The 23749-nt window shown below is 37.4% G+C and overlaps 1 protein-coding gene across 1 annotated transcript; it reads left to right on the plus strand.

The window, feature by feature from the left end:
• Positions 1-14949: 14949 nt before the first annotated feature.
• Positions 14950-16789, plus strand: LOC131952707 (uncharacterized). Its single transcript, XM_059315483.1, has 4 exons — positions 14950-15008; positions 15222-15343; positions 15423-15567; positions 16389-16789. The coding sequence occupies exons 1-4, from the start codon at positions 15006-15008 to the stop codon at positions 16659-16661; spliced, it is 543 nt and encodes a 180-aa protein (XP_059171466.1). The 5' UTR covers positions 14950-15005; the 3' UTR covers positions 16662-16789.
• The last annotated feature ends 6960 nt before the right edge of the window (positions 16790-23749 follow it).

Genomic DNA, 23749 nt, shown 5'->3' on the forward strand with positions numbered 1-23749 from the left:
GCCCCTTGACCTTTGTGAGTCCGCAGATTTAACAGGGGTATTGAGACCGGGGATGGAGAGTTTAGGGTTAGGTGACCAAACAGGGACATATACAGTGGCATCCACGGGATGTCTGTAGACTTAGACTTGAATGGATCATTGAGTTAGGAACAAGCAGTTGTAATGACATTAAGGACTTTTTATTTCCGTCATAGATCTAAAAGTATTTTATTCATTGCTTTAGATGTTGTGGTGGCTTTATGTTATGTCTTGTGACTTTATCGTGGCATTTGAGGTTTGATGTCAGATGTGTAATTTTACCCAGGTTTCGAGTGTAAGAAATAATTGCTAATTGTGATTATTCCTGATTGTTCTTCATCTTGATTAGAACCCACGTCTAGATCAGAACGACCAAGAACGTAACAAGATTATATATATATATATATATATATATATATATATATATATATATATATATATATATATATATATATATATATATATATATATATATACTAGCCGTCCCGGCCAGGCCCTGCTCTGGCTTCTGTGAAAAACCTTTCTGTTAAAGACCATTACCTGTGTGTTTAGTAATCATCATAAACCCGGCATTGCCCACCCAAACCACAACCAACCAAAACAACAAAACGCAAACATAACGCTAACACAATTACAAATACAAACGAAAACAAAAACCTAACAACAAACCCAACCACAAACACCAATACCAACAAAAAAAAAAAAAACAACGAAAAAGCAAATGAAAACAAACCAAATCCAAACGCAAAACCAACCAAAAACACAAATACAAACCCAAACAAAAAAACACAAACAAAAACGAAAAAAGAAAGAACAAAAACGAACCAAATCAAAACGCAACCACTAACGCAAACCCACCTAAACACAAAGAAAACACTAACGCGAACATAAACGCCCGGGGCGGAATCACCTGTTTTAGCTTAATGAACGACTATAGTACCCCAACTTATTCATAGTCTTTTGCACTCACTTAAACGAACGCGCCTGTTTCAATTTGATGAACAATTTTAATACTCCAAGCTTATCCGTAAAATACCTACAACATTTGCACTTGATCAATCCCCGCTAATTATGTAATTATTTTTTTTTTCCCAACACCAAAACAAAGTAATTAAAAAGTAAATTATTTTCGACTAATGCAATGGTTTTATAAAGGGAAGTAATTTTGTTTTCCTAATTTATCAAAGGGAAGTAAGTGCTATAGGACTAAATAAAGACATAATTAGAATTTTTGTAAAAGATGATATTTTTTTAAAACTTGTGTTTAATGAACATGCCGACAATTATTACTATAATTTGAAAAATGAAAATTATTTCCCAACACTTTCAATAGTAATTTTTTAGCTCATAAATTTAGACAAATGCGCACGATAATTTTCTAACACTTAAATTCATACAATTCCAACGACAAACATATGCATTACATACAGAACTGAGCTTTATATATTAGACTAGCCGTCCCGGCCAGGCCCTGCTCTGGCTTCTGTGAAAAACCTTTCTGTTAACGACCATTACCTGTGTGTTTAGTAATCATCATAAACCCGGCATTGCCCACCCAAACCACAACCAACCAAAACAACAAAACGCAAACATAACGCTAACACAATTACAAATACAAACGAAAACAAAAACCTAACAACAAACCCAACCACAACCACAAACACCAATACAAACACAAAGAAAAAACAAACAAAAAAGCAAACGAAAACAAAAACCTAACAACAAACCCAACCACAAACACCAATACCAACAAAAAAAAAAAAACGAAAAAGCAAACGAAAACAAACCAAATCCAAACGCAAAACCAACCAAAAACACAAATACAAACCCAAACAAAAAAACACAAACAAAAACGAAAAAAGAAAGAACGAAAACAAACCAAATCCAAACGCAAAACCAACCAAAAACACAAATACAAACCCAAACAAAAAAAAACACAAACAAAAACGAAAAAAGAAAGAACAAAAACGAACCAAATCAAAACGCAACCACTAACGCAAACCCACCTAAACACAAAGAAAACACTAACGCGAACATAAACGCCCGGGGCAGAATCGCCTGTTTTAGCTTAATAAACGACTATAGTACCCCAACTTATTCATAGTCTTTTGCACTCACTTAAACGAACGCGCCTGTTTCAATTTAATGAACAATTATAATACTCCAAGCTTATCCGTAAAATACCTAAAACATTTGCACTTGATCAATCCCCGCTAATTATGTAATTATTTTTTTCCCAACACCAAAACAAAGTAATTAAAAAGTAAATGCTTTTCAACTAATGCAATGGGTTTCATAAAGGGAAGTAATTGTGTTTTGCCTAATTTATCAAAGGGAAGTAAGCGCTATAGGACTAAATAAAAACATAATTAGAATTTTTGTAAAAGATGATATTTTTTTTAAAACTTGTGTTTAATGAACATGCCGGCAATTATTACTATAATTTGAAAAATGAAAATGATTTCCCAATACTTTTAATAGTAATTTTTTAACTCATAAATTTAGACAAACGCGCACGATAATTGATCTAACACTTAAATCCGTAGAAATGCCAACGACAAACATATGCGTTACAGAATTGAGCTTTATATATTAGATATAAATGAGTGCCAGAATGAAGGAGCAAAACTTCTGCACATCAATAAAATATTGTTTACTGTTATATTATGTATTAGCCGTACCGGCCAGGCCCTGTCCTGGCATTTCAGGTAAAAGTTATTTGCAAAGTGCCTGTGTGTATACAGGAATAGTGTTTTATATGTTTTATACAAAGTATGTATCAAAGGAAACAATCAAATCAGTATATCTAAGGGAAACAACCGATGATAAACATAAATACCGACAAGCCAAGAAGAGTTACAAGAAAATGGTAAGGAAAAAAATATTTCAGATTTCAACATTTTGGGTTTTGTTTTATATTTTTGTAGGGCTATTCCGACAGAAAATTTCCTGCATGGTTGAATTGGTTGTGTAGCCGTATAAAATAAATATGAAATTTTAATTTATGTGCATAATTAGTTTCTGGAATTGATAAGCATACTACTTCAACATTCTATCAACTGAAGGGATTGCTTGGGAGGTCGTGTGTGGAATGCATTTGGCGGTAGACTCAATAATTTCTATCTGGCTAAAATAGACGTGTCGCTTCCAGGGGGCGACAGAACAATCGGCATCATCACGAACATTTTGATGTAGAAAATATTATTTGTGATTTCCTTAACAAAACTTTGAGATAAAATAACTTATCGGCCAAGTTGACATTTAGTTTTTAATTTTATTTTATCAACAACTTTTAGACGTCAGTCAATTGTTAACATTGTGTTGAGTGGTAGCAGTAGTCATTTGTTGGCAGTCAGTATAGTGTTAGCAGTCATTAGAGTGTTAGCAGTCATTAGAGTGTTAGCAGTCATTAGAGTGTTAGCAGTCATTAGAGTGTTAGCAGTCATTAGAGTGTTGGCAGTCATTAGAGTGTTGGCAGTCATTAGAGTGTTGGCAGTCATTAGAGTGTTGGCAGTCAGTAGAGTGTTGGCAGTCATTAGAGCAGGAGATAGTGTAAAAGTTAGCAGGATAGAGTTGTGGAGTGGGATAAAGCCGAAAAGATGACAATCGAGCTAGGATTGGGAGAAAGTTAACTTTGTGTATAGAGTAAATAAACTTTAAAATTATCTGAACTTGGAACTTGGTAAGTCGTTGTGTTTTACACAGGGGAATTTATACAGGCCTAAAAGGAAAGAGTAAAAAAAAACACAACCTACAATACAAAGTGTTAAACCTCCCCAACACACAACTTTATCTCGATCAAAGTGTTAAACCTCCCCCAATACACAAATTTATCTCGATCAAAGTGTTAAACCTCCCAAGAACAGACACACAACTTTATCTCGATCAAAGTGTTAAACCTCCGCCAACAGACAACTTTATCTCGATCAAAGTGTTAAACCTCCCCAACACACAACTTTATCTCGATCAAAGTGTTAAACCTCCCACAACACACAACTTTATCTCGATCAAAGTGTTAAACCTCCGCCAACACAACTTTATCTCAATCAAAGTGTTAAACCTCCCCCAACACACAACTTTATCTCGATCAAAGTGTTAAACCTCCCCAACACACAACTTTATCTCGATCAAAGTGTTAAACCTCCCCAGAACAGACATCCAACTTTATCTCGATCAAAGTGTTAAACCTCCCCAACACACAACTTTATCTCGATCAAAGTGTTAAACCTCCCCAACACACAACTTTATCTCGATCAAAGTGTTAAACCTCACAAACACACAACTTTATCTCGATCAAAGTGTTAAACCTCCCCAGAACAGACATCCAACTTTATCTCGATCAAAGTGTTAAACCTCCCCATAACAGACATCCAACTTTATCTCGATCAAAGTGTTAAACCTCCCCAACACACAACTTTATCTCGAACAAAGTGTTAAACCTCCCCAACACAGGCACGCAACTTTATCTCGATCAAAGTGTTAAACCTCCACAGAACAGACACACAACTTTATCTCGCTCAAAGTGTTAAACCTCCCCAACACACAACTTTATCTCGATCAAAGTGTTAAACCTCCCCAACACACAACTTTATCTCGATCAAAGTGTTAAACCTAACCCAACACACAACTTTATCTCGATCAAAGTGTTAAACCTCCGCCAACACACAACTTTATCTCGATCAAAGTTTTAAACCTCCCCAACACAACTCTATCTCGATCAAAGTGTTAAACCTCCCCCAACACACAACTTTATCTCGATCAAAGTGTTAAACCTCCCCAGAACAGACATCCAACTTTATCTCGATCAAAGTGTTAAACCTCCCCAACACAGCTTTATCTCGATCAAAGTGTTAAACCTCCCCAACACAACTTTATCTCGATCAAAGTGTTAAACCTCCCCAAGAAAGGCACACAACTTTATCTCGATCAAAGTGTTAAACCTCCCCAACACAGGCACACAACTTTATCTCGATCAAAGTGTTAAACCTCCCCAACACAGGCACACAACTTTATCTCGATCAAAGTGTTAAACCTCCGCCAACACACAACTTTTTCTCGATCAAAGTGTTAAACCTCCCCAACACAGGCACACAACTTTATCTCGATCAAAGTGTTAAACCTCCCCAACACACAACTTTATCTCGATCAAAGTGTTAAACCTCCCCAACACAACTCTATCTCGATCAAAGTGTTAAACCTCCCCCAACACACAACTTTATCTCGATCAAAGTGTTAAACCTCCGCCAACACACAACTTTATCTCGATCAAAGTGTTAAACCTCCCCAACACAACTCTATCTCGATCAAAGTGTTAAACCTCCGCCAACACACAACTTTTTCTCGATCAAAGTGTTAAACCTCCCCAACACAGGCACACAACTTTATCTCGATCAAAGTGTTAAACCTCCCCAACCACACAACTTTATCTCGATCAAAGTGTTAAACCTCCGCCAACACACAACTTTATCTCGATCAAAGTGTTAAACCTCCCCAACACACAACTTTATCTCGATCAAAGTGTTAAACCTCCCCAACACAGACACAAAACTTTATCTCGATCAAAGTGTTAAACCTCCCCAACCACACAACTTTATCTCGATCAAAGTGTTAAACCTCCCCAACACAAAACTTTATCTCGATCAAAGTGTTAAACCTCCCCAACACACAACTTTATCTCGATCAAAGTGTTAAACCTCCCCAACACACAACTTTATCTCGATCAAAGTGTTAAACCTCCCCAGAACAGGCACACAACTTTATCTCGATCAAAGTGTTAAACCTCCCCAACACAGGCACACAACTTTATCTCGATCAAAGTGTTAAACCTCCCCAACACACAACTTTATCTCGATCAAAGTGTTAAACCTCCCCAACACAGGCACACAACTTTATCTCGATCAAAGTGTTAAACCTCCCCAACACACAACTTTATCTCGATCAAAGTGTTAAACCTCCCCAACAAAGGCACACAACTTTATCTCGATCAAAGTGTTAAACCTCCCCAACACACAACTTTATCTCGATCAAAGTTTTAAACCTCCCCAACACAAACACACAATGTTATCTCGATCCAACTAGTTTGATGTTAACATCGCCCTGTGTACAAAAGTTTATCAGCTGGAGATTTGAGGCTATTCTGGCACGTAGATTAGAGGCTATTCCTGCCCGTATTTTGACGTGTTACTGCCAGACCCGTCACAACCGTAGGAGAGGCATCACAAACTTCCTGAAGTCTCTCTAAGCTGTGTCGGGAAACCCCACGTCTGTCGTGGTTTTTTAATGTTTACATGGGACGTCAGTAGACTTTTAAGTAGCTGGGAGTAGCGATAACATTTCATATTGCAGAAACGTATGCGTTAGGCATGTGATAAGTACATAAAGTGATTACCTATTTTCTGAGAATTAGTGGTATATATATATATATATATATATATATATATATATATATATATATATATATATATATATATATATATATATATATAATATGGGTATGTATATATATATAGTGATATATATATATATATATAGTGTATGTATATATAGTATATGTATATATATAGTGTATGTATATATATATATATATAGTGTATGTATATATATATATATATATATATATATATATATATATATATATATATATATATATATATATATATATATATATATATATATATATATATATATATATATATATATATATATATATATGTAACGAGTCCCCGAGTCTATCCTGCCGACAACGCCAAATGTAACGAGTCTCTGGCTACCCTGCCGACCACGCCAAATGTGACCTTCCCGAGTCTAACCACTCATTCCACACAACATTGACCACAGCATAGATACTCGAAGATGCAGGTTCATTATTGATCCTTTTATTACATGAATCAAAGAATGTTTCACAATAATATAATGAATCAAGAGAGATGTTTCACAATAATAGTCTGAATCAACGGACCCACAACAGTCCTCACTAGGCTTCATATAACTGAATACACATGTCTATTGTCCTTCTTAACACAATACGGCTAACCCGTTCTATAACCAACTTGATACTGCCACACAGACTGACTGATCGAGAGCGGGCGAGAGAGTCAGAAAGCCAGCGAGTTCAGCCGTCGCCCTCCTATATCCCCTTCATAATCGTACTCATATTCGGTCCTATCATACTCGTAATCGTAATCGTTGCATTACGCCGCTTCTGTTGTACAGTCCGATTTAATAAGCCATCTGCATCCTGTCACATCAAAGTTGACAGACCGTTCTTTCGTATCGCTTCCCGAGATATTACACCTTGGCTTTCTGATCGTTATCAGCCACCACCTGTGTTATTGCATCAGTCGTGTCAAAGCTGACAGCGCTGTACCGCGTTCTTATGTCTCTGGTGTAACTTCCCCTAGTTACATCCACCCCTGCCTTTTTTTGTGTGTTATCAACCACAAACAACGCTTGGCAGGTGCAGTCCTTCAAAGTCCATCGCACCACCGTAAAAAAAAAAATCCATTGTTCCACTCACTGTCAATGTCGTCACATTCGTATAAGATTGACCGTTATCCCTATTTCACATATCAAATGTGTCTACATCATCTTCCTCAGACACAAAACAGTTCTAGAATTCACATCCACCTTTTTTCGTTTGGTGCCTTCACCAGTTCACTTTTATGACTTTTTGAACAGTCTGTTCTCATACCAGCGCGACCATGAAAGAATTGATGGTTGCTGACAAAAAATTTAGTATTCTTTCTGTTTCTCAAACTTCTCCGCGGACCACTTATCTGATGGTCTACTGTCTCTCTGCTTTTGGAGGGACCGGGATCCTCCTTGTTGCCGGTATCCTCCCCTTGTGTGTCGCTGTTGTTCTGTTGATGGTGACCTGGTTCCGGGATGGGTATGTGAATTTCCGTTATAGTTTCCGGTTCCCTAATTGTCTTGGGTTTCCTTGTGTGTACCTGCTCTTCTTGACTATGACAATATTTCTTTAATTGAGCAATATTCGCCCACCGATCCGGTTTGGTGTGATCGATGGGTCTTATCTTAAAGGGGCCACCTGCTACTTTAGGCATCTCCACGACTTGCCATATCTCCTGTCCCCAGAGGTCGTGGATTTTGTTTCTGCCTAACGGGTGGCTACGCAGTAATACCCTGTCGTTCAGTTTGAGTGGCGGGTCCTTTGTCTGTACCGGCGGTTCCCTTCGCCGTGCTTCATGTTCTAGTCTTTCCTGTACTACCCTGTACATTTCTCTAATTCGTCTCATATGTTCATTCACATATTCCAGTGCAGTGTATGAGCCAGTCATACTCTCCTTTTTTCCTAGGAACAAGTCAAGGGGGAGTCGAGCCTCCCGTCCGAACAGCAACATGTGTGGCGAAAAGCCGGTTGTGGCATGGGGGGTGCAGTTGTATAGATATACCAACTCTGGGAGAAAATCAGGCCAACGTTTTTTCTGTTCAGGTTCTAGGGTACGCAGCAAATCATGCATGCTGCGGTTGAACCGCTCGCACTGTCCGTTTCCTTTCGGATTAAATGTGGTTGTTCTAGATTTGTTGATCCCGTAGTGGCTGCACAGTTGGTTAATTACTTCTGACTCGAAGGCCCTTCCTTGGTCAGAGTGTAATTGTCTTGGTATGCCATATTTGATGAACCAATGTTCTATTAAGACCTTTGCCACTGTTTTGGCAGTCTGATCTCGTGTGGGCACCGCCACAGTCCATTTGGTGAAAACATCAGTCATTACCAACACATGTTCCGTCCCATCCGATGATTGCTCCAACGACGTAAAGTCCATAGCCACAATCTCTAGTGGTTTTGTCGCTAATAGGTGTCCCGATGGCTGTCTCATTTTGACAACTGGCATTTTCGCATGCTGACACCTCACACAAGCCTCACAATGGCGTTTGACCTCCATTTCCATATTGGGCCAGTAACACCTTCGTCGTAATATTTTGTGCGTCCTGTCCTGACCCTGGTGTCCTGCCCTGTCATGTGCCAACCTTAGCACTTCTTCTCGTAATTGTCCAGGCACCACCACCTGGTGTATTGTCCCATCAATTTGGTCATGAATTCTCCGCATGAGAACACCATCCTTTATACTGAGACGGTCCCACTGACTCAGTATTTTCTTTGTTTCTCGACCAAATTGTTCTCTTTCCCTTCTTCCTGGGAATTTTTGTTCCTGGACGTGTTTCAACAGCGGCTGTAAGCCACTATCCGTTCTCTGGGCATCTGTTATCTCTTTGTGATTAAGGCAATTAAAATTACCAATGTCCATATGTCCGGGCTCTGTGGAAATGTGCTCCATCCCGGTCTGTCCGTTCTGCCTCACTTGCACTGAGTGTGAGGGATATCTGTTGACGCTCTGACCTCACATATTCCTGTCAGCGTTTCTTCCTCATCGCCCGGTCTCTCGTAAGGATTCCTTGATAAGGCGTCCGCATTGCCATTGGACCGCCCCGGGCGATATTTTATCTCTAGGTCAAAGAGTGCCAATTCTGCTGCCCATCGCTGTTCGATGGATCCCAACTTTGCTGTCTTTAGGTGACTCAAGGGGTTATTGTCAGTGTATACCACACATTTAGCACCTAATAGATAGTCCCTGAATTTTTCCGTCACAGCCCATTTTAATGTCAAAAGTTCTAGTTTCATGGCGCTGTAATTTGTCATGTTCTTCTCTGATTCCTTCAGAGCTCGACTGGCATAAGCAATAACCCTGAAGCCTTGCTTTTGTTGTTGTGATAGCACAGCTCCCAGACCTTTAGAGCTGGCGTCAATTTCTAGCCGAAATGGCTTGTCAAAGTCTGCATATCCTAATATCGGCGCCTCTGTCAAAGCCTTTTACAATAGCTTAAACGAGTTCAGGCATTCCTCAGTCCATAATTCACCTATCCGTTGTGTTTTACCTTTCTTTTTCTCCTTACTGTGTTTCTTTGTCATTTTGTTTACCAAGTCATGCAATGGTGCGGCAATTTTTGCAAAACCAGGCACAAATTTTCTATAATAGGAAGCAAAGCCCAAGAATGATCTGACCTCTACTGTAGTTGTTGGCTGTTTCCATTCTTTAACAGCTGCAATTTTATCTGGGTCAGTGGCGATGCCATCCGACGAAATCACGTAACCCAAAAAATGTACCGATTTCAGACCGAAGCAGCATTTGTCTGGGTTCAGCTTTACTCCTATCTCCCTAAGACGGAGAAACACTTGTTCTAATCTTTCTAGATGGTCCTCCCAAGTTTTTGAATAAACTAGTATATCATCCAAGTACACCAACATTATTTGAAATAGAAAGTCACTCATAGCACTCTGCATTACTCGCTGGAATGTAGCAGGTGCATTAGTTAGACCAAACGGCATACGGGTCCACTCGTACAGTCCCAGTGGAGAAATAAATGCAGTCTTATGTTGATCGTTGGGGTGCATGGCCACTTGGTGGTAGCCACTAGCCAAATCCAAGGTAGAAAAAAATCTTGCTCCCCCCAACGCATCAAGACATTCATCAATACGAGGCAAGGGGAATGCATCCCTTCTTGTGATATTGTTCAATTTCCGGTAATCACAACACAGCCTTATCTCCCCTGACTTCTTTTTTACCACTACTATCGGTGCCGCATACGGGCTCGTGCTGGTTGTAATAATTCCCTTTTTTAGTAGATCGTTCAGGTGTGCCTTCACCGCAGAGTAGTGACTCGGTGGTAATCTTCGATAAGGTTGCGCCACCGGCTTGTCTTGTAGTAAGGGTATCTGGTGTTTTATTACTTCCGTGTAACCCAAATCACCCTCGTACGAGGCAAATATATCCCTGTACTTATTCAACAATTCATTTAGTTTTGGGTCCTCAGTTTCCGGGAATGTATATGATCGGCCATCCTCTTTCTTCACCTCGGCCGTCACATTGACCGACCTAATTGTTACTTCATTACTGCTGGTATTGCTCAGTTCGATGCACTGTGCCGACCTTTGTACCTCGACGTTCTGTGGTACTCCTACCAGAGTATTAGGCGGTATAAAAATTTCCTCATCCAAAACATTTGCCACTAATCCTTGAACTAGTCCATTTTCCGCTGATGTGTATGTCCGCAGTAACACGACGCCTGCCCTCAGTGCGGTGCCACATGGTTCTATCATCACATCACCATTCACGCTTCTATCCCCAATTTGTAATGTGATTGCCTTGACCGTGTTTGCCGGGACTGATATCCTTCCTCTGGTCTTGGCAAACCTGGCCAACTTGGATCCCCGACCTGGTGTGGTCGATCCGACAATATTTGTAAGAAATTCTGGCAACTGGCCAAGAATATTCATGCCCAACAGGCAAGGTATATTTGACACATTTGTCTCTAGGTTGTGTTTCGTAACGAACACCCCAACCTGCTTCAACCTATGTCCCGCCACCACGACATCCGCCAGAAAATAACCACAGTAAGGAATGGTTAGTCCATTAGCTGCCGTCAGGCGCATGCATGTGTCAGACCTCAACCTCTGGTCTTTTCCTTTCGTCCATTTGGTGTAAAAATTTTCCGTGATTGTCGTCACCTGGGAGCCTGTATCCACAATTGCCTTCACCGCGATGTCCCCAATCGTAATCACCATTTCGGGACAGACTCCCATCATTTTGCTTCTTGGGCCATAACCTCGCCCCTCTGTAGCCTGGCCCTGCCTTACAGAGAACGACCGTTTCCCTGGCAGTACCGTGCCATATGTCCGGGTTGTGAACAGGACAAGCAAATTGGTCGACCGTCGGCCGTCCACCGGAGTGATGGACCGGCGGGTCGCGGCCGTCCAACCTGTCTCTGTTTTGTCCCGTTTTTTTCCTGATTCTCAGCTGTTGACCTGCTTTCCAACCTCTCCAATCTTTGGTTAACCTTATCCAGGTGGGCCAACAGTTGAGCCATCATGGTTTCCACCGTGCCGGTCCCCGTGGGTGGGGATTGTTTCTGTTCCGGCACAGAGACTTTGTCCACCGAACAGTTCGATTGGTCCTCATCCTCGGACCTGCGGATCGCTGAGTTCCTGACCTGAAGGAAGGTCAACTGCGGGTCTTTGTGGACCTCCTCTTTCAACTCTCTCCTTAAGATCGGGGTTGCTAGCCCCTCGATGAACTGGTCCCTCAGTAGGCGTACATCAATGTCAGGTGTTTTGCCCTTTACCGAATCAAAGGCCCTGTTTATTCGGTGTGAATACTCCATCACACTCTCCGCCATTCTCTGCTTTAAGCCTACGAACCCCGATAGCAGTTGCGATCCCGACCGTCTCTCCCCAAAGGTCTCCATAATTAGATCCAGCACCTTATCTGGATCTGATTGGACGGTTTTATCGTGGCATTTGACCTCTGCCCTAACCGTCTCTCCTATACTGCCCATCAGCAGTCTTAATCTTTCCTCTGGTGACATGTTTCTCGAGGCCCAGGTCGCTTTGACCTCCTCACTGAACCTGTTGGTTAAAGTTGGATCACCGTCCCCGTAAAATTTGTTAATGTGGGACTCTCTGGGCAGGACCACAATATGGGTCTGCTTCTCGTCCAGAGTAGACATTTTATTCCTTTAGTAAAAAAAAAGAGTTCTTTCTTACCGTGTGTGTATGAAAAAATTTTCCTCGTTCCTCAATTTTCACTGTTCCTGAATGTCCGAATTCACACACACACTAAACACAGTTATGAACTAGGTTGACTATGGGTGCCTAAAGCGGCAAGTCTCGTTGAATTCATCCTGATCGCAGCGCCAAATGTAACGAGTCCCCGAGTCTATCCTGCCGACAACGCCAAATGTAACGAGTCTCTGGCTACCCTGCCGACCACGCCAAATGTGACCTTCCCGAGTCTAACCACTCATTCCACACAACATTGACCACAGCATAGATACTCGAAGATGCAGGTTCATTATTGATCCTTTTATTACATGAATCAAAGAATGTTTCACAATAATATAATGAATCAAGAGAGATGTTTCACAATAATAGTCTGAATCAACGGACCCCCAACAGTCCTCACTAGGCTTCATATAACTGAATACACATGTCTATTGTCCTTCTTAACACAATACGGCTAACCCGTTCTATAACCAACTTGATACTGCCACACAGACTGACTGATCGAGAGCGGGCGAGAGAGTCAGAAAGCCAGCGAGTTCAGCCGTCGCCCTCCTATATCCCCTTCATAATCGTACTCATATTCGGTCCTATCATACTCGTAATCGTAATCGTTGCATTACGCCGCTTCTGTTGTACAGTCCGATTTAATAAGCCATCTGCATCCTGTCACATCAAAGTTGACAGACCGTTCTTTCGTATCGCTTCCCGAGATATTACGCCTTGGCTTTCTGATCGTTATCAGCCACCACCTGTGTTATTGCATCAGTCGTGTCAAAGCTGACAGCGCTGTACCGCGTTCTTATGTCTCTGGTGTAACTTCCCCTAGTTACATATATATATATATATATATATATATATATATATATAATCAAATAGAATTTTATAATGATCTCAAACTTTATCTTATATAAACTGATATTTATCTGCGTTTTATCAAAACAAAAACAACCGAAGTCTTGGCACAACAAAAAAGATCAAATTCTACTCAGTTGATGAAAGATTGGTCCCCTACTGGCAGAAAGAGAATGATTCAAAACAGAGCTGTCACGCTTGGTGTATTGTCAGGATTTCTGGTTATAGGAGGTAGGTCATTTGGTGTGGTATTATAGGTGGTAGGTCATTTGGTGTGATATTATACGAGGAAGGTCATTTGATGTGGTATTATAGGTGGTTGGTCATTTGATGTGATATTATAGGTGTAGGTCATTTGATGTGGTATTATAGGAGGTAGGTCCTTTGGTGTGGTAATTATAGTTGGTAGGTCATTTGATGTGATATTATAGGTGTAGGTCATTGGATGTGGTATTATACGAGGTAGGTCATTTGAAGTAATATTTTAGGATGTAGGTCGTTTGATGTGGTATATTATTAGAGGTAGGTCATTTGATGTGGTATTGTTGGATGTAGGAGGTCAGTTGATATGATATCACTTGAAGTAGATCATTCTGTATGATTTAATTGGGACTTATTTGAAATTATTGGGTGATTTCTAACTTGATGTGATAAATTTAAGATTCTTAATTTCGTTTGATATTATTGGAATGGAAAAACAAAAATCTGATCTAGTTCATTTAAAAACTTCAGAATTGTAAAAAAAAATTAGTTTGCCTTTTTTCTAAATTGTTTTTTACAAATCATTAAAATGTAAAAAGATAAGAAACTTAACGTGTGTTATGATAAAACTATCCTTATCTTATTTGTTCTTTCGGCGCAAATCGATTGTTCGTGAAGTTTTTTTTTTGTTCTTGCAGCACGCATTCTTATCACTACCCGCACATTACATTTAAAAAATGTCTATACTTAGATATTCTTGCAATTCGATATGCACTTACCGTCAATGAATTACAACATTTAACACATATTTGACCACAACGAAATAGAGTAAGTGATGCCGAAGCTTCTAATTTAAAAAATTCTCAGCAGTTAACTTTAAATTTCGTTCTTAACTTTTTAAGCTATAATTATTCACGTATATATTTATTAGGAGTGTGAGATTGAAATGAAGCCCAACTTGGTTTATTTGTACAAATATAATAACCTAATCAAATACATCAGGAGTTTTTTTCATAATTTACTATCATCAATGTGAGTAACAAAAAATTCTAAAAACAAGATTTAAAAAGTGACTAACTCTAATTTGCCTGGCTATTTGGATACTGTAGTGGACATTTGTCATTTTGTCCATCCAGTGAACATTTGCCATTCTAGCTCTGTAGTGGACGTTTGCAATTCTGTCCCTGTTGTGTTTAATTCTCCACTGTACCCGTTTGATCACTGTACTTAACATTAGCCACCAAATTTTTCGATAACTTGTAACAGAATCAGACTTTAGTGTACCATATATTTATTGCAGTACATAGTCCCTGGGATACTTGGCTTTGTAGCTGCTTTTGTCCAGAAGAAATGTATGGTGAGTTGTGCATTTTTCGAAATCTCCGTTTTTAAAAATACATGTAGTACCTAGCTTGCAAATAATTTCTACGTATGAATGTAATTTTTTTTTAAATTTATTAATCGTTTGTTTTCTGTATATATACAGATTTAAAGTATCGTGTATAAGTTTATATATATATATATATATATATATATATATATATATATATATATATGCATATTATTTCAGTATATTATAGCCTTGGTTTTCGGCATTCTGTTTTTGACTGCAATGGCGATTGTAAGTTTGCTCCTTGGAATTATAATACCTACTTTGATATTTGCCAACAGCAGATATAAATTAAACTGCAGGTTGGTGCCATTTCATCCTCTGTCTTCTCTTGTCAACTTTGAGATCAAGTTCTGAGATATTTTTCGTCCATTTTCACAGCTTGATTGATTTGAACGACCAGACTTGTGAGAACTTCCAAGAACTCCGCAAACACTTCATCGCCATGTGCGTGATGGTCGTCCTTACCTGGATGGTTCTGTTAGTCGTCTTTATATTATGCTGCTATTACACCTGTTGTTCTAAGGTAAGTAATCCACATGAGAAAGATTGTGTAGCAAATAATTACGTGAACAAGGCACGCTATATTAGAATGGTTGTATTGACGACTCGGACATTAAATGTGAAATCGGGGCAAACCTTGCTATGTTTGAAAACACATTAATTATTTTAAGTCTGAGCTAGACGATCACTTAGATATAGCTTAGGTTAAAGGGTGAGGTAATCTATAGTAGAGTTCTCTGTCTAGTCTTGTCTGTGAACTTGTGTGTAATCTTGTGTGGGATTGTGGGGTAATAGTTTAAGTTCTTGTATTTGGGCTTGTGTGTGGATTTGTGTGTGGGATTGTGGGGTAATAGTTTAAGTTCTTGTATTTGGGCTTGTGTGTGGATTTGTGTGTGGGATTGTGGGGTAATAGTTTAAGTTCTTGTATTTGGGTTTGTGTGTGGATTTGTGTGTGGGATTGTGGGGTAATAGTTTAAGTTCTTGTATTTGGGCTTGTGTGTGGATTTGTGTGTGGGATTGTGGGGTAATAGTTTAAGTTCTTGTATTTGGGCTTGTGTGTGGATTTGAATTTTACATTGTGTGGACTTGTGTGATTATGTACTTGATTACGTTTTGTCAGTGACGTAGCTAGGGGAGGGCGGGTGGGGCGGCTGCCACGGGCGCCAAACCCAAGGGGATTCAAAGGGGTAGAAAAATTAGTTTTAAATCTCATTTAAAGCTGAAATATCGATTAATAAGCTTTATATATATATATATATATATATATATATATATATATATATATATATATATATATATATATATATATATATATTCCATAAACACATTTACATTTTATTCCAGAGCACGACTTCACCTGGCGTTGTCGTCCAGTCAGGACCCCAGACGAATATTTCTGTCAGTCAAGTTTCACAGCAACAAAATTCTCAGGCATATCTCGCCCCAGTGAACACAGTACCAGCATATGGCGGCCCACAGTATGGGCAAAATGTATACGGCTCTCCACATTATGGGCAAAATGGCTACATCCCTTCAGATGGACCAAACGGTTATGTCACCCATGAACTACCTAATGGGCAAATCTGGTTCCCTGTTGAACAAAAAGGGTTCCTATAGCGGCCAAACCCAAACGCCCCACTTGAGCATGTTACACCACTCGTGGTGTTTTGCCTACTTCAACACTTCAAGATGTAACTAAACAAAATTTTATTTCATACCGGTGGGAGAAAGAGATTGAGAAATTAAATCATTGACATACTTCTCGTTTTATGGTCATTTCAATATAGCTGATTTTATTTTAAAATTTAATATGCATAAAAAATTAGCATTAATTTTCCAGGACAATCAGGGCTTTAAAAAGAATAGCCGGTGAATTATTTCTTACTCTGTATATATCCCCAACCAGACTGTAACACAAGAGGTAGAAATGGGCTGTATGCCTGGATGGACGTTTACCAAACTGCGACAATGTTTTGAAAAATCCAAACACTGATAGTCAGGTGACTAAAGGACAGTTGCCTGTAATATTATACAGTATCGAAACTCGTGCAAATTATTTTTAACGAGCCGACCCGCGGCATATCATACGCCGCTATTTAGTTGTTGTTTTTTCTACTTTTCAGTAATTCATAATTTGTGAATTCGACACTACCAACGCTGCCACTGAAAATATTTCTTTAAAACACTATAAGTTAATAGTAGCTCGTTAAGGACGATACCCCCCCCCCCCCCCGTGAAAGCAGCCTCCTCTTAGTTACCTCCTGTAAGTTTAAAATCGTTTCAAACTAAATTATCTGCCCCTAATAGCCGTCACTAAACCCGGCTCTACGATTTGTAAACATTTAATTTAGCGTGAACATAACTCACCAGACCATGTGGGGGTGGGGTGGGGGTGGTAGTGATAGTGATAGAGAGAGAGGGGACTGTAAGGAGGCGCTTGCAGCTTGTTTTCTAGCGGCTCCCAGAAGAGAATTATATATATAGATTCTTTTTTTTTAAATATATTTTTAAGTGTGATATAAAAAGTGGAGTGTACATCGAAGGGGAGAAGCCAAAGATAAACAAATTACAACCAGCTGAGAAGAGTTAAACACATTTGAAATCATTTACACTGTTGATTTGATCGTGTGGCTTAGTATAATAAATGTACAATTCTATTCAACGTGCATTGCTTCTTTATTAATAGGTATACTACTTCAACACGGAACAGCGTGTCCTAAGCTGTAGAGCGCTAGGCTGCTAATCTCGAGTTTGAATACGTAGAACGTCCCTGAGTCCACTCAGGTCTGATGGGTACCTAACTCATGTTAGAGAAAGTAAAGGCGGATGACCACACCTTCCCTTTATATGCTGAGGTCAATAAACATAAGAAATCTACTTCATCCACCCAATGGATCGCAAGGTCTAAAGAGGATTCTTTACTTTATTTTACTTCAACATTATATTAATTGCAAAACAGTGAACTACCAATTAGGAAAATGTGAACAATACATTTATGTTATTTGACATAAGGGTTAAGTGAAGGGAGTAGACGTACGTGTGTACATGTGGGGAGAGTGGTTTATGTGGCATAGTACAGCTGATATAAACATTGGCTACGCTCGTCTGTCTGTCTGTGTGTCCGTGACTAGAAATATTTAAGCTATTCAAATAGGCGAGGGAGTTATCAACGATACCCTTGAATCAAGTCTGGTCTAATTTGATGAAATTATCATTTATTTTAATTCCATCCATAAAACCGTATCCTTGGAAACGGACTAGACAATTGAAACACTCGGGGATTTTTTTCGTGTTTTTTTACGCCATTATTGGAGGTCTTTGCGGATTGTGTACATAATGTGTGTATGGTGAGTGGTTTTTTTTTCGTGCAATACAATGCGTATATACATAAGTAAATACTTTCAGGGTTCACAAATAAATAGAGTTCAGAACATGAATTTAACCGAGTTTGTATAGCCAACTTAATTCCTCAGCAAATGCACACAACTGGCCGTAGAAGTTGTAATGTGGTATCCTACATATGAAGGTTAAACGCTGAAGAACTCGTAAGTTTTATGAATTTTTTTCTATTGAAGTCACGCAGCGATATTTTCTTTACAATGAAATTTCTAGCACATTGTTGTTATACAAGACGAGCTCGTGTCACACATTGCTGTTGTTCAATATCGAGTCATATAGTTGTTGTAGAATATGGAGTCATATAGTTGTTATACAATATGGAGTCATATAGTTGTTGTAGAATATGGAGTCATATAGTTGTTATAGAATATGGAGTCATATAGTTGTTATACTATATGGAGTCATAAAGTTGTTGTAGAATATGGAGTCATATAGTTGTTGTAGAATATGGAGTCATATAGTTGTTATACAATATGGAGTCATATAGTTGTTATAGAATATGGAGTCATATAGTTGTTATACAATATGGAGTCATATAGTTGTTGTAGAATATGGAGTCATATAGTTGTTGTAGAATATGGAGTCATATAGTTGTTGTAGAATATGGAGTCATATAGTTGTTATACAATATGGAGTCATATAGTTGTTATAGAATATGGAGTCATATAGTTGTTATACAATATGGAGTCATATAGTTGTTGTAGAATATGGAGTCATATAGTTGTTGTAGAATATGGAGTCATATAGTTGTTGTAGAATATGGAGTCATATAGTTGTTATACTATATGGAGTCATATAGTTGTTATAGAATATGGAGTCATATAGTTGTTATAGAATATGGAGTCATATAGTTGTTATACAATATGGAGTCATATAGTTGTTATACTATATGGAGTCATATAGTTGTTATAGAATATGGAGTCATATAGTTGTTATAGAATATGGAGTCATATAGTTGTTATAGAATATGGAGTCATATAGTTGTTATAGAATATGGAGTCATATAGTTGTTATAGAATATGGAGTCATATAGTTGTTATAGAATATGGAGTCATATAGTTGTTATAGAATATGGAGTCATATAGTTGTTATACTATATGGAGTCATATAGTTGTTATAGAATATGGAGTCATATAGTTGTTATAGAATATGGAGTCATATAGTTGTTATAGAATATGGAATCATATAGTTGTTATAGAATATGGAGTCATATAGTTGTTATAGAATATGGAGTCATATAGTTGTTATAGAATATGGAGTCATATAGTTGTTATACAATATGGAGTCATATAGTTGTTATACAATATGGAGTCATATAGTTGTTATACAATATGGAGTCATATAGTTGTTATAGAATATGGAGTCATATAGTTGTTATAGAATATGGAGTCATATAGTTGTTATAGAATATGGAGTCATATAGTTGTTATAGAATATGGAGTCATATAGTTGTTATAGAATATGGAGTAATATAGTTGTTATAGAATATGGAGTCATATAGTTGTTATAGAATATGGAGTCATATAGTTGTTATACAATATGGAGTCATATAGTTGTTATAGAATATGGAGTCATATAGTTGTTATAGAATATGGAGTCATATAGTTGTTATAGAATATGGAGTCATATAGTTGTTATAGAATATGGAGTCATATAGTTGTTATACAATATGGAGTCATATAGTTGTTATACAATATGGAGTCATATAGTTGTTATAGAATATGGAGTCATATAGTTGTTATAGAATATGGAGTCATATAGTTGTTATAGAATATGGAGTCATATAGTTGTTATAGAATATGGAGTCATATAGTTGTTATAGAATATGGAGTCATATAGTTGTTATACAATATGGAGTCATATAGTTGTTATACTATATGGAGTCATATAGTTGTTATAGAATATGGAGTCATATAGTTGTTATACAATATGGAGTCATATAGTTGTTATACAATATGGAGTCATATAGTTGTTATAGAATATGGAGTCATATAGTTGTTATACAATATGGAGTCATATAGTTGTTATACAATATGGAGTCATATAGTTGTTATACTATATGGAGTCATATAGTTGTTATAGAATATGGAGTCATATAGTTGTTATACAATATGGAGTCATATAGTTGTTATAGAATATGGAGTCATATAGTTGTTATAGAATATGGAGTCATATAGTTGTTATACAATATGGAGTCATATAGTTGTTATACTATATGGAGTCATATAGTTGTTATAGCATATGGAGTCATATAGTTATACAATATGGAGTTATATAGTTGTTATACAACTCTAGATCATACAGCTGTCACATAACACGAGGCAAAAATTAATGACGTCACAGTAGATAAGAACTGCTCACACCGGTGCCATATTAGTACCACACAATCTTTCATCAGTCATCGATTTCCTTATCACGTGACCATTCGGCCTGTTGTGCTTGATCAAATAGAGTTACACAAACTCTGAACCAGTAGATTTGATAGCTAGAGCAAGTTTTATTGAGCATTTATGTTGTGCAATTATGACATTTAGAAAAATTTGAAGATCGTTGCTATATTGAAAAAAAACCATGGACAAAGTATAAACAATATAAATAAATATTTCTTTTACAGACAATATTGTATTCTCTGTAAGTAAATAATTACAGTTTAATTTAAAGTATATCTTATTGAAAAGTGCATCTTACCTGAATCAAAAGTATATCTTAACGGTAAGTGTACCATAATGACTAGTGAGTCTTAATGAAACGTGTATACTGCAGGTATGTGTATCATATTAATAAGTCTGCTTAATGAATTATATATTTTACTAATCAAAGAATAATAATGGTAAGGGAATCATATTGATTTGAAACAAATATTTGCTTAAAGGTTCTTTTTAACGTAGTGTTGGTTAGCTATAATTTTAGTTAAAAATAATTTTAGCGGCCTTTATGATAAAACGCCGTGGTCATAAAGGTTGTAGATTAAAAATAACTAAGATTAACGACAAACAAGGAACGTATTTAAAAACAGAATTCCATGAAACAATATATATATATATATATATATATATATATATATATATATATATATATATATATATATATATATTATTTATTTATTTATTTATTTATTTATTTATTTATTTATTTATTTATTTATTTATTTATTTATTTATTTATTTATTTATTTACTATTATTCATTATCTTTTATTATTTCATATTTTTTACAATTTAGCTAAATGAAAGAAAATTCTTTCCACAAAAATCTTGCCACACCCAAGACGACAAGACAAAAATCCACTGAACTGATCTCAGTAAGATTGGTCTCCTGCTGGCTAATAGAGAATGATTAAAAACAGAGTTGTCCCGCTTGGTGTATTGTCAGGATTTGTGATTATTGGAGGTAGGTCATTTGGTGTGGTATTATAGGGGGTATGTCATTTGGTGTGGTACTTTTTAAAATAGGTTACTTGATAAAATATAACTTGAAGTAGGTCACATATTACTATATACTAGGAGGTAGGTTTTTGATTTATTATATGGGTGGTAGGTCACTTACTGTGATCTTATAGGAGGTAGATGATTTTATCATCTTTATCTTCGTTGTAATGTTGGACGTGATTTCTTCCAACAAAATTTACGTATTACATGTTGATCTGTCATGCGCAATATAGACCATTGACTCAAATTTCAGCCTGCTCTTCTTTTTGGATTAGCTTTCATAGCCTTTGTCCATCCAAGAACAAACTACAAGGCAGCAGTTGTTTTATTTTGGAGTTTTCTATCCTAGATGCTTGCTGTCCCCAGATATTGAGCCTTATAATCTGGGGATTTGAATTTGAGACTTTTCAGTTTAGCAACCATGATCTTCACTGTATATAGATTTTTTAACCAGTTATTCTTTTTGTTTTGATAACTCATTCAAATGTAGAAGATAAGAAATAAAACGTGTGCTATGTTAAAACGATCCTTATCTTATTTGTTCAATCAAGCAAACAGAATTGTTCGAGAGATAATCTTTTGCCCTACCAGCACACGTCCTTATCGCTTGTTATCTTCAACCACGTTCAAATTTTGATATTCGTGCAACGCTATTCTATGTACACTTACAGGCAATAAAATCGCTCGAGTAATAACTTGCTGAAACTGAATCACAAATTTGGCCAACAATACGCCGACCTACCCACTCACCATTAAATAAATTGACATATTAAGAAAACACCTGTAATAAAATCAGAGCGATTTATCTCAGAATGTTTTAAAATTAATTAAAGGAAATGTGTGTTTCATTCTGTATTTTGACTTGTTAAGTTTTAATTATTTACTTACACGGTGTAATGAGATTTAGATCAAGTTTTACTTTGCTTTTTTTTTAAACCTCTACAGGGATCATTTTTGCCAGTCTTCTGGCTGTTTTGTTCAACAAGTTGAATGAGATAATTCCTAAAAATACGGACGCCGACTGGAAGAACAAAGTTGAAAAAATTGCAATTGTTCCATTTTGGATTTGTGGATTTCTGGTAAGCTGTTGTCTTTTTCTAATATATTAGTCACATTGTGTTTGGCTATTCTCCTTTTTTAATTAATCAGCCACCTGTGTTTGGCTCTAATTAATTAGTAACCTGTGTTTGGCTTGCGATTGTTGACCGTTTTGGCAACGAATAGACAGTTTCCATCTCAAAATGGGGATTCATTTTTCAAAACTCATTAATTGTTAAAAACCCAACCATAGGAGATCTTTTAAAAATCTTTAGGAATCTTTTGTTGCAGCATATGAAAATTGCTAAACAATGTTGTTGTTTTTTAACTTTAAAAAAGAAATGAGAAACGTACAATAAGCTTAAATACGACAAACATTATCACCTAATAAATTACATCCGAATTTTATTCATAAATTACAAACAAGATTGTCAGTAACCTACAAAACTACAATGAACAGGATCTGAAAAGCTACTCCTACTCCCATTAACTTGGGTATTTCGTTACTCTAATGGACATAGGGCATTCTGTCCTGCAGTTGCCATCTACCATTCTGTCCTGTAGTGGCCATCTACCATTCTGTCCTGTAGTGGCCATCTACCATTCTGTCCTGTAGCTGTAGTGGCCATCTACCATTCTGTCCTGCAGCTGTAGTGGCCATCTACCATTCTGTCCTGTAGTGGCCATCTACCATTCTGTCCTGTAGTGGCCATCTACCATTCTGTCGTGTAGTGGCCATCTACCATTCTGTCCTGTAGTGGCCATCTACCATTCTGTCCTGAAGTATTTCGTCAATTTAGTAGAAGCCGTTCTATTCTTTACAGAATCCATTTGATTATTG

This window comes from Physella acuta, unplaced genomic scaffold, assembly GCF_028476545.2.
Source record: "Physella acuta isolate Inbredline_101_S28 unplaced genomic scaffold, ASM2847654v3 ptg000889l, whole genome shotgun sequence".
NCBI lineage: Eukaryota > Metazoa > Mollusca > Gastropoda > Physidae > Physella > Physella acuta.